At 44.0% G+C, this 12,237-nt stretch overlaps 2 protein-coding genes and 1 non-coding gene across 3 annotated transcripts in view; 2 read left to right on the top strand and 1 right to left on the bottom strand.

Moving 5' to 3' along the window:
• The window catches only part of LOC117037930 (zinc finger protein 333), a 1,118,586-nt gene that overhangs the window by 92,297 nt on the left and 1,014,052 nt on the right, over positions 1-12,237 (top strand). The window lies entirely within an intron of this gene.
• Positions 1-12,237, bottom strand: part of LOC117037927 (adhesion G protein-coupled receptor E2-like) — a 38,285-nt gene that overhangs the window by 20,731 nt on the left and 5,317 nt on the right. Inside the window, exons 4-9 of the mRNA XM_033134463.1 lie at positions 5,677-5,826; positions 3,743-3,802; positions 3,315-3,449; positions 652-807; positions 312-398; positions 14-112 (exon numbers count right to left, since the gene is read on the bottom strand). Of these exons, the coding sequence (XP_032990354.1) occupies positions 14-112; positions 312-398; positions 652-807; positions 3,315-3,449; positions 3,743-3,802; positions 5,677-5,826 (687 nt within the window). The remainder of the gene's footprint in view (positions 1-13; positions 113-311; positions 399-651; positions 808-3,314; positions 3,450-3,742; positions 3,803-5,676; positions 5,827-12,237) is intronic.
• Positions 6,164-6,237, top strand: TRNAI-UAU (transfer RNA isoleucine (anticodon UAU)). Its single transcript has one exon. It is a non-coding gene; the product is annotated as a tRNA-Ile (tRNA).

Genomic DNA, 12,237 nt, shown 5'->3' with positions numbered 1-12,237 from the left:
TTACCAGACTCACCAGGTTTGTGTGTGTGTGTGTGGGTCCATGTCATCCTGTTCAGACCGGATACAACATTCTTCTGGGTGCTCGTCCTCTTAGTTGTCCTCAGATGGTGAACTGAAATTATTGGGGAGGATCAGGGAGGTCACTTTTGTGGGAAATTGATGGAGGCTGAGCAGCTGAGAAGTGGGTGCCGTGTTTGTTGGTCAGGGGCAGGACAGTGGGGGAAGGTGGGCCCGCCCTTGAATCTCCCCACTCCTGCCTTCCTGGACAGGGTCCGTGAGTCCATCATTGTCTGGCAGGTCTGAGATTGTACCTGGAGTGTTGGAGCGCATGGAGGCTCTGGTCGTGGCAGGTCTCCTCCTGGCAGTCACTGATGAGGGTGAAGAGGGCGGGGATTGTGCTGGAACACAATGAGTGCACTGTGAGCTCCTGATGTGTTTTGAATGTCATTCCCTTGCTTTTCTTTTGTGAAAATAAGATGCCAGGTGGGCAGGGGGACATTCCAAACATCTATGGAGGGTTCTGAGCCTTGGGGTTCAGCGAGGGGGTGACCAGGTAGGTGCCCAGGGCAGCCTTTTTATGCCTGGAGAAAGTGGGGTGAATGATCTCAAATCTCATGGACAAGGACATGGAAGACACAGCGTGGTTCTCACCTTGACACGTGTTCTCACTCTCATTTCTGAACCTTTTTGCCCCAGAAACAAGCGTGTATCCCGGGTTGCATGTGCAGTAGTAGCTCCCCTCCGTATTCTGGCAGTCTGCGAATTTTCCACAGGACACTGTCTGGGGTGGTTCACATTCATTGATGTCTGGAACACAACAGGACAAAGGGTTGCTTCTCTAAGGTGGGAGTGAGTTTCCACAGGGCAGAGACTGTGGACTCCAGCCTGACCCTGCCGTGGGAGTGGAGAGAACTCAGCTCCTGGGTGGCCCTCCTGGGACTGCGCTGGGCACAGCCAGCTGCTCCAGAGCCTGTTGACTGCTCTGCTCATCTCTGCTCTCTGGCTGGGCCTGAAGGCCTCTAGATTCAGACACTCTGCTGTGTCATGATGGGGATGGAAGCAGGTCTGCGTCCCCTTCTCCAGGCTTTGAGGGGTAGACGGAGGTACTGACTCAGTCCCAAAACTTCCCCTGTGGTGTTTGCACTATAGGGGACCTGGGGTTGCCCTCTAGTCAGGGTGACAATGATGTTAAAGGCTGCCCCCTATGCTGAAGTAGGGAGGGAGTCATGGCTGGGGCTTTCCAGGGTGACATCATCATTCACACCTGAGGACAGAGCCGGGTGTCAGGTCCCCCTGCCTGTTGTTAACTTCCAATCCCATTTAATCACAGTGGCCCAAGTACACCTCACACTCCTCATCAGGTCCTCTCCCAGTTCCTAATTACAGACCTTTTCCAGATGCCTCAGGATGTCTCTGGGCAAATCTTGCTATCTCCACCCCTAGATGAATCCCCCTCCCCCTTATCAGAGGCAGTATGGGAAATAAAATGAAGAAGCCAGCAGGAAGCTGCTCACAGCTCTCCCGGTGATTTCTGGCATTTTAGCTCTCCTTGTCCTCTAAACATGAGAGAAAGATACCTGTGATCCAATACCCTTTGAGTAGATCAGGGACCCAAAGAGCAGGAAGTGGACACTGCTGGCTAAAAACAATGGTTTAATAAGAACCACATATACAAGAATGAACTATAATGAAGGGACAGAATATTTGGCCCTATACATACCAATTGGGAGGGCAAAAACTTTAGAGACTGACAGGACTCTGGGTGTTATAATGAGTTGGGGTGCAACCAGTCTCCCCCAGATCAGAATTTCATTTCTGAACTCATGGATTTTCCTTCTAAGGCCCTGAGCCCAGGCTGTGGGTGTCAGCCCCAGGACAGACAGGAAGCATGAGGAATGCTTCTGCTCTCAGATGGTGGCAATGGCTGGAGACCTGTTTTCCAGGTTGAGGGGATAGGGTGGAGTCAAGTGGGGTATAGCTGGGAATGAGTTGTGTGGGAGGGGAGGTCATGATGATGGGAAATTCTTCAAACTGACAAGGGCCCTCCAGGAAGGAGCTGGGATTTAATGACAGTAGCAGCAGGGTCTCCATCCACATCCACCCAATCTACAAATCCCCATGAAACACACACATGTAAACACACAAAGGAACCTTTAAGGATATTTCGAGGGTCATGGATGTGCTGTGCAGTAGTCACAGTCACATCTTGTTTCTTTTCCCTTGATAAAATTTACTTTATGCCCAATATTAAACAACATGTGGATACTTAGAAAACAAAGAAAATGTAAAAAAAGAAAATCACTTATAAATCTACTACACAGACTACTTGGAAATTTTAGGGATTTTTCTTCTCGTCATTTCAAATATATTAGGAATATTTTTAAATTATCAAGAAATATGCATTTAAGACTATTTTGAGTAGATGAAGACAATTTCTTGGTGTAAAAACCATATAATTTTCTTTCTTTCTTTCTTTCTTTCTTTCTTTCTTTCTTTCTTTCTTTCTTTCTTTCTTTCTTTCTTTCTTTCTTTCTTTCTTTCCTTCTTTCTTTCTTTCTTTCTTTCTTTCTTTCTTTCTTTCTTTCTTTCTTTCTTTCTTTCTTTTTTTTGCTACTTCTTTATTGTGGTAAAATGCACATAACAAAAATTGACCATCTTAACCATTTTTAAGTAGTGTAATTTCTTTTTATGATCTTGTATTGTTGAAGAATAAAAACTCTTTAGTTCTAGAACTGGAGTTAGGTCTACCATCTTATTAATTGTGTGATTTTAGATAATTCACTTAATCTCTTGGTGCCAAATTATGATCTTTTTTTTTTTTTTTAAATGCTACCCTAAAACCATAAAACTCTTAGAATAAAACATGGAGGGTGAGCTCCTTGACATCAGTCTTGGTAATGATTTTTTTGGATTTGACACCAAAAGAAAAGGCAACAAAAGCAAAAATAAATAAAGGACTATATCAAACTAAAAAGCGTCTGTATAGCAAAGGAAACCATCAACAAAATGAAATGGCAACCTATAATTTGGGAGAAAATATTTGCAAATCATATATCTGATAAATGGTTACCATCCAAAATATTCAAAGAACTCATACAACTCAACAGAACAGAAACTACACAATCCAATTTAAAAATGGCTAGTGGACCTCATAGGCTAATCAAGAAAACCTGACTGCCCACTTCCCTTCCACTTCCCTGCCCTGTCTCTTCTCATTTGCCTTTGACAAAATACTTCTGTGCTGCTCTCAGAGCTGAGGGCTCTGGATGTCCCACACTTTCTGGATGTCCCTCCCGCACCCCAAGCTTCTGTACCATCACATCTCTCGGAGGGGCTGGTGGTGATCTTCCCAGACGAAGAACTAAATCCCTGGGCACAGTGACAGGCTGTGGCATTGACACATGTGGAGTTCAGAGGGCACCACCAAGCACAGTCTTCAGGGACAGAGGCTGTGGGGACAGGACAGAGACCATGGTCAGAAGGCCAAAGAAATGGAGGAAGCCAGCTACCAGCTGGGGTCCAAAGGAAGAGGAGGGGAGGAAAGGGAGTAATGGCTGCCACTGGATTTGGAAGAACTCAGAAAATTCTGGACATTTAGGGTAGATGAAACATCTTCTCTTATCTCCAGAAAACCATCTCTGGGCCTCACTTGCAAAATAGGCCCCCTTGTTGGTGAGAGGACACAGACCTTAGCATGCACTCCCCAGCTTGTGTCACTAATGGGCTGGCTGGGCAGACTCACCTTTAAGGTTTTCTTTTGCAGCCTCCAATGTCAATATCAACTCAAGAAAGAGTCCTGGAACTGAAAGACAGATGATAAAAATAGGAAAGTGGAGCTCCAATTTCAACCCCTGTCCATATGGCTATTGCCACCTTGGGGTGGGCCCTGCAGCCCACAGCTTTCTGGCAGCTTCCCTGAGGTTTCCGTACTTTACTTGGAATCAAGAACTAGGTCTTTCCCCTCCATTTCCCGGGACTCCACACAGTCAGTCACTGACAGATTTGTGTGCCTTTCCCTACACCCAGGTTCTTTGTTCTTAGCAATGGCAGAAATCTGCTTTGCAAAGGCCCCACTGTCTCCTCTCCAGTGAGTGGATGCCATTTCTTATTCACATGGAGGCATCCTAAGGGTGAATGGAATGGCCTAGATGCTCTGTTATCCAGATATTGATGGAAGTGGCCTGAGTTTTCCCTGTCTTTCAGCCCTGATGCCCTTGCTTCCATGGTCAGCGCCCAGGTGGGCAGGGACATCATAGCCACCTGTGTCCCAGCCTGAGGATTTGGGTAAAGGCCAGAGTGGGCCTTCCTGGGAACCAAGTGTAGGAGAAATACTAGGTTACCTGAGCAGTACCCATCTTGTCTCCAAGTGATGGCCTTTGTCCTGCCTCCTCCAGGGCAGCTTCTCTCTGCCTGGATTCTCCTTGGAATCCTGGTGATGCTGGCAGGACAGTGCTGTCCCATTCATGCTAACTCTCAGATTCAAGCTCATAGATCTGGATCAAGACCCATCCCTGAACCTGGTCCCTGACGGGGCTTGCAGGAAGGGATGAGGAGAATGAGGACAATGCCAGACAACCAGGGCCACCTGGACAGTGGGTGCCAGGCTGTGGTGGACAATGGGGGCTGATGTCTAGCCATGCAGCTTTGAGTTGGTGAAGGTGCCTCTTCTGATCTCCATGACTGCATCCCCAGGACTGGCAGGAAGTGGTGAGAATCCACTTCTCAGCAAGGTCAGCAGTGGGTGAGGGTTGGGTGGCTGAAGAGGGAAGCAGGTGCTGGTGGGCGAGGAATAGCAGGTGTTTCTCTCATCTGGCTCCTTGATCTCCCACCAGCGATGCAGACCTGTGGGCCCTGCTGAGGGGACTCATCCTCCATCATCTGTCCCTCAGTGGTCTCGGCCCCTATGGGGCCTGGATTGACCTCTTTGAGAGAGGGTCAGGCCTGGGGCAGTGGTTCCCAATTACATCCTCTCTTTCAATCTCATCCAGAGAGAAAACTCTTCCATTCATCTAACTTTCTCAGTGTGTGTGGGGTGGTCCATGTCACCCTGTCCACCCCCGACACAACAGGTCCTAGTCATTCGACTTGCCCATAGGTCCATGAACTGAAATTATTGGGTTGAATCAGGGTGGAACCTTGCTTGGGGAAATAGATGAGGCTGAGCAGTCAAGAAGTGGGTTCAGGGTCAAGGAGGAGTCTTCACCAGGTGTGGTTGTTGGCCAGGGGCAGGGCCAACTAAGGAACATGGGCCCACCTTGTACTCTCCCCATGCCCACATTTCTGGACATGGTTCCTGGGTCCATCAAGGCCTGAGGGGTCTGAGAGGGCTTCTGGGGTGGCCAAGCCTGTGTGGACTCTAGTGGGGGAAGGTCTCATTCTGGTAGTCACTGATGAAGAAGAAAAGGATGAATATTGTTCTGGAATTCAACACTCTGTGAGCCCTTGAAGCATCTTGAATGCCACCCCTCCCTTTGTTTTATGAAAATAAGATGCCAGGTGGTAAGGGAATGTTTGAAAATTACATAAGTGGCACTTGGTGGGGGGTTTAGAGCCTTGGTGTTCAGAGAGGGTGGGTGACCAAGTAGGTGCACAGGTCACTCCCATGATGCTTGGAGAAAGGGGTGAGAATCCCAAACCTAATGGATGAGAAAATGGAAGACATGGGGTCCTTCTTACTGTCACACGGTTTGTTAGGATCAATGTTGAACATTGCCTCAGAAACAGGTCTGTAGTCAGGGTTGCACCTGCAGAAGCTCTCCATGAAGTCCTGGCAATCTAAATATATCCCACAGGACACTGTCGAGTCTGGTCCACACTCCTGGATGTCTGGAACACAATAGGACAAAAGGTCACCTCTTAAAGCATAAGTTCCCACAGGGCAGAGACCGTGTTCTCCAGTCAGACCCCACCATGGGGACCAGACTGTTGTAGGTGCAGGGTGTCACTTCTGGGCTGTGCTGGGCACAGCCAGCTGCTCCAGAGCCTGCTGAGTGCTAGGTTGCCTGAGGGCACCTAGATTCAGACACTCTGCTGTGTCATGATGGGGATGGAAGCAGATCTGCGTCCCCTTCTCCAGGCCTTGGGGGGTAGACAGAGGTACTGACTCAGCTACAGTCTATCCTCTCTGGTGCTGTTTGCACCATTGAAAACCTGTGTGGGCGGTGGCCAGTTAGCTCAGTTTGTTAGAGCGTGGTGCTTATAACACCAAGGTTGCTGGTTCAATCCCCGCATGGGCCACTGTGAGCTGCACCCTCCACAACTAGATTGAAACTACTTGACTTGGAGCTGGTGGGTCCTGGAAAAACACACTTAAAAAAAAAGAAAGAAAGAAAACCTGTGGGGGGTGGGGGATGGGGAGACTCAGGCAGGACAATAGTGGCATTGAAGGCTGCCCCCTATGCTGAGGTAATGGAGGGAGTCATGGCTGGGGGCTTCCAGGGTGACATCATCATTCACACCTAAAGATAGAGCCAGGTGTCAGGCCACTGCCCACTGATGGCTTCCACCCCCCTTTTATCACAGGGGCCCAAGTGCACCCCTCACTCCTCATCAGGAACTCCCTCAGCTCCCAATGTCAGGCCTTTCCCAGATGCCCCAGGATGTCTCAGGGAGAGTCTTCCTATCTCCACCTCTGGGTAAGTCCCCCTCACACCATCAGAGGCAGTAGGGGATGTGAAGTGAAGAAGCAGCAGGAAGCCGCTCACAGCTGAATCATTGGGGGTGATTTCTGGCATCTTATCTCTCCCTGTTTCTAAACATGAGAGAAAGATGCCCATGGGCCATGGGCTCTTTGAGTAGCTGAGGGACCCACTGAACAGGGCTGGACACCACTGGGTAACAAGAGCAACTTAATAAGCAACAAGGACATAAAATGAATCAAATGACAGGACAGAATGTTTGACTCTGTACATTGCAATCATAGTACCAAAGACTTTAAAGCCTGAAAAGACTCATGGTATCATGATGTGTCAAGCCAGTCAACCGGTCTCCTCCAGATCAGAGTTCTCTTCTCTGAATTTATAGATTTCCCTTATAAGGCCCAGGCTGTGGTGTCAGCACCAGGACATGAGAGGAAGCGCGAGGGACACACATCTATGGCATTCATATTCAGCCTTCATCTGGACAATGGGCCTTTCCTGTTCTGTTTTCAGACGGTGACAAAGGCTATGGACCTGTTTTCAAGTTTGATGGGATGGGATAGAGTCTAGCTTGGTAGAATTGGGAATGAGGTGTCAGGACAAGAGTGCAATGACAGTGGGGAAATTCCTCAATCTGACAAGCACCCTCAAGAAAGGAGCTAAGAGAAAATTACATCATAAAAATGGTGGCATCAGGAGAGCCTCTTGAAATCTCCCCTGGAATTTACAACAGATTGAACAGCTATAATTCCACAAAGGACTCCCTGTGCAACTGACAGGCAAGACAAAGAGGCATGCAACCGAAATCATTTAAAGATGGGCCGATTGGGTGAGTGGGGGAGGAGGGAAGTGGGAAGTGTGGAGACAAGGGCAGCTTGGGTGTAGGACACAGACCTAGCTTGGAGCTCTGAGCTTCCTGCATTCTGGAACAACTGCAGTTGTGGGAGAAGGAAGAACTTGGACTGCTAGTGCTCTCCTTATGGTCCATGGTCCTGCCTGAGGGATCAGCTCATAACATGGCTGAATCCAATGATCACGGCAGAAACCTCGGAGCAAAGACTTAGGAAAGAAGGGTGAAAGTGGCAGTTTAAGCTCTCACTGCCAAACAGAGAACGGAAGCCTTAGGCACTGAACCTAGCCACCACCTCCTCACCCTCTCAGAGCTTGCCCCACCCCCACCTACCCAGTGATAGAAGTGGAACAGTAGCAGTGTCAGATCAAAAGAACAGAATATTTGCTGTTCTGAGAACTGTGGTCCACAGACATGGACTTGCAGCCCAGCTAGTTCCGGTAAAGGGGAGGGAGACTTAGTGCAGGACCAACTATGGTGGTGGTACCTGCCTTTGTTCAGAGCCACCTCTCACAACCCACCCTGCCCCTGTCCCCACCTATCTGGGCAGATCCCTGCAGGAGTAAACAGAGCCGCTGAAACATACAGGCTCTGAATCCGGTGCAGGAAAAGAGCTTTGGAACTTCAGAAGCTCTCCACATCTTCCCACAAAGGCAGTGCCCTGAGACCCAGGAGACCTGCTCACAGAGGAGAAGCTCACCTTCCAGGGAATCCCCCCATTGTGTGAGAAGCCAGAACAATGCAGAGAAAATAAAACACTACGGCATGAGAGGGAATAAAAGGATGCAGTCGGAGAGAAAATAGAACTCTCTACTAACACCTACTGGAAAGCAAAAGAATGACCTCTTCCTATCAACCTGTTGCAGAACCCACTCCTATAGATGCCTAGGAAGAGAAATAATAATTAATTAATTGCCATAAATAACCAAGGTAACAAAACAGCTCAGAAAAAAAATGAAAAGTATCCAGAAAATGAACTTAAAGACATGGAAATACGTGATTTAAATGACAGAGAATTCAAGATTGCAGTTCTGAAAAAAATCAACGAGATGCAAGAGAACACAGATAGACAGTTTAATGAACTCAGAAACACAATCAAAGAACAACATGAACATTTTACCAAAGAGATTGAAATTTTAAAATAGAACCAAATAGAATTTCTGGAGATTAAGAACTCAGTAAAAGAAATGAAGAATGAAATAGCCAGCTTAGGTAGTAGAGTTGACCAGATGGAGGAAAGAATCAGTGACATCGAAGATAGAAATCTGGAAACGACACAGACGGAAGAAGAGAGAGACGTGAGACTTAAAAGAAATGAAAGAACTCTGCAAGAACTTTCTGACTCCATCAGAAAGAGCAATTAAGAATAATGGGCATACCAGAAGGAGAAGAAAGAGAGAAGGGAACAGAGAGTATATTCAAACAAATAGTTGATGAGAACTTCCCAAACTTGTGCAAAAACTGGATCCTTGAATCCAAGAAGCAAATAGAACACCTAATTACCTCAACCCAAACAGGCCTTCTCCAAGGCACATTGAATTGAAGCTGTCAAAAATTAACGACAAAGAAAGAATCCTCAAGGCAGCCAGGGAAAAGAAGACAGTAACCTACAAAGGAAAGCCCATTAGATTATCATCAGATTTTTCAGCAGAAACTCTACAAGCCAGGAGCGAGTGGAATCAAATATTCAAACTATTGAAAGAGAGAAATTATGAGCCAAGAATAATATATCCAGCAAAGATATCCTTTAGATATGAAGGAGGAATAAAGACCTTTCCAGACATACAGAAGCTGAGGGAATTTTCTAACACATGACCTGCACTACAAGAAATATTGAAGGAGGCTATTTGACCAGCGTAAATAGAGATAATGTGTGACAACAGAAATATAAAAGTGGGGAGAGTAAATGTCCGAACTGGCATAGGGAATGGAAAAAGTAAGCATGCTGAAGAAAATGGAATACTCTAAATATGAAATTTCTTTCACATAAACTTAATGGTAACCACTCAAAAAAAATTAAAAAATCCAGAACTGAAACATATAACATAATAAAAGAAGAAACAGAGGGGAAAATCATAGAATACCACCACACTGAAATAATAGACAGCAACAAAAAGGCAAAGAAACAATGGAGACACAGTCTTACCAGAAAAATAAAGATAGAATGATAAGAAATCCTCATATATCAATAATCACACTAAACGTGGATGGACTGAACTCACCAACAAAAAGTCACAGAGTAGCAGACTGGATCAAAAACTAAACCCAATCATATGCTGTCTCCAAGAGACACATCTCAGCTACAAGGACAAATATAGACTCAAAGTGAAAGGGTGGAAACTGACACACCAAGCAAATGGTATCCAGAGAAAATCAGGTGAAGCCCTACTGATATCAGATGATTCAGACTTCAGGATAAAAAAGGTAACAAGAGACAAAGATGGACATTTCATAATGATAAAGGGGACTATACAATAAGAAGACATAACAGTCATCAGTATTTACACCCCCAATAAGGGAGTACTGAAATATACCAAGCAACTACTAACAGAACTAAAGAGAGAAGTTGACCAAAACACAATTATAGTAGGGGACCTAAATACATCATTCACAGCTATGGATAGATCATCCAAACAGAAAATAAATAACGAAATAGCAACCCTAAATGACACATTAGATGAAATGGACATAATTGACATTTATAGAGCACTTCATCCTAAAACATCAGACTACATACATTCTTTTCTAGTGTACATGGAACATTCTCAAAGATAGACCATATATTGGGACATAAAACCAGGCTCAGGAAATTTAAGAAGATTGAAATCATACAAAGCATATTCACTGATTGCAAGGCTTTGAAATTGGATATCAACTGCAAAAAGAAAGCAGAAAAAAACCACAAATATGTGGAGATTAAACAACATAGTTTTAAAGAACGACTGGGTCAAAGAGGAAATAAGAGGAAAGATCAAAAGATACATAGAAACAAATGAGAATGAAAGTACATCCTACCGAAATTTTTGGGATGCATCAAAAAAGCAGTTTTAAGAGGGAAATTTATATCATTGCATGCCTATTTCAAGAAACAAGAAAAATCCCAGATAAATAGCTTCATGTTACATCTTAAAGAACTAGAAAAAGAAGAACAAATGAAACCCAAAGTCAGCAGAAGGAAGGAAATAATAAAAATCAGAGCAGAACTAAATGAAACAGAGAACAACAACAACAAAAAAATAAAAAAAACTAATGTGACAAAGAGCTGGTTCTTTGAAAAGAGTAATAAAATTGACAAATCCTTGGCTCGACTCACTAAGATAAAAAGAGAAAAGATACAAATAAACAAAATCAGAAATAAAAGAGGGGAAGTTATCACGGATGCCACAGAAATACAAAGGGTCATCCAACAATACTATGAAGGATTATATGCCACCAAATTCAATAACCTAGAAGAAATGGACAAGTGCTTATAAACATATAGTCTTCTTAGGCTGAATCAGAAAGAATTGGAAAATCTAAATAGATTGATCACTAGTAAGGAAATTGAATCAGTCATTCAAAACCTTCCCAAAAGCAAAAGTCTGGGACTAGATCGCTCCACTAGTGAATTCTACCAAACATTCAAAGAGGATCTAATACCTGTTCTACTCAAACTCTTCCAAAAAATTGAAGAAGAGACAATACTCTCTACTTCATTTTATGAGGCCAGCATTACCCTGATACCAAAACCTGGTAAGGATAACACACAAAAAAGAAAACTACAGACCAATATCTCTGATGAATACAGATACAAAAATCATAAACAAAATTCTAGCAAATCGAATGCAACAATGCATTAAAAAGATTATTCATCACTACCAAGTGGGGTTCATCCCAGGGGTACAAGGATGGTTCAACATATGCAAATCCATTAATGTTATACACTACATAAACAAAATAAAGGACAAAAATCATGTTATTATATCAATAGATGTAGAAAAAGCATTTGACAAGATACAACATCCATTTATGATTAAAACACTAAATAAAAGAGGTATAGAAGAAAAATACCTTAACATAATAAATGCCATATGTGACAAACCCTCAGCTAATATCATAAGGAATGGTGAAAAACTGAAGCCCTTTGCTCTACTTTCAGGAACATGACATGGCTGTCTCCTATCATCTCTGCTCTTAATAAAGTATTGGAAGTCCTAGGCAGAGCAATCAGGCAAGAAAAAGAAATAAAAGGCATCCAAATTGGGAATGAAGAAGTTAAAGTGTCACTCTTTGCAGATGACAGGATGCTATATATAGAAAACCCTAAAGATTCCACCAAAACGCTATTAGAAACAATAAACAAATACAGTCAGGTTGCCGGTTACAAAATCAACATGCAAAAGTACATTGCATACTTATATACTAACTATGAAATCTCAGAAAAAGAAATAAAAACAAATCTTTTTGCAATTGCAGCAAAAAGAATAAAATACCTAGGAATAAACTTAACCAAGCATGTGAAAGACCTATATACTGAAAACTGTAAGACATTTTTAGAAGAAATTGAAGAAGACACAAAGAAATGGAATGACAGTTCATGTTCATGGATTAGAAGAATCAACATAGTTAAAATGGCCAGATTACCCAAAGCAGTATACAGATTTAATACAATCTCCATCAAAATCCCAATGACATTTTTTAAAGAAATAGAACAAAAAATCATCAGATTTGTATGAAACACAAAAGACCCCGAATAGCCAAAGCAATCCT

This window comes from Rhinolophus ferrumequinum, chromosome 18 (genome assembly GCF_004115265.2).
Source record: "Rhinolophus ferrumequinum isolate MPI-CBG mRhiFer1 chromosome 18, mRhiFer1_v1.p, whole genome shotgun sequence".
Classification (NCBI taxonomy): Eukaryota; Metazoa; Chordata; class Mammalia; order Chiroptera; family Rhinolophidae; genus Rhinolophus; species Rhinolophus ferrumequinum.
This window is presented reverse-complemented; position numbering and strand designations above follow the sequence as displayed.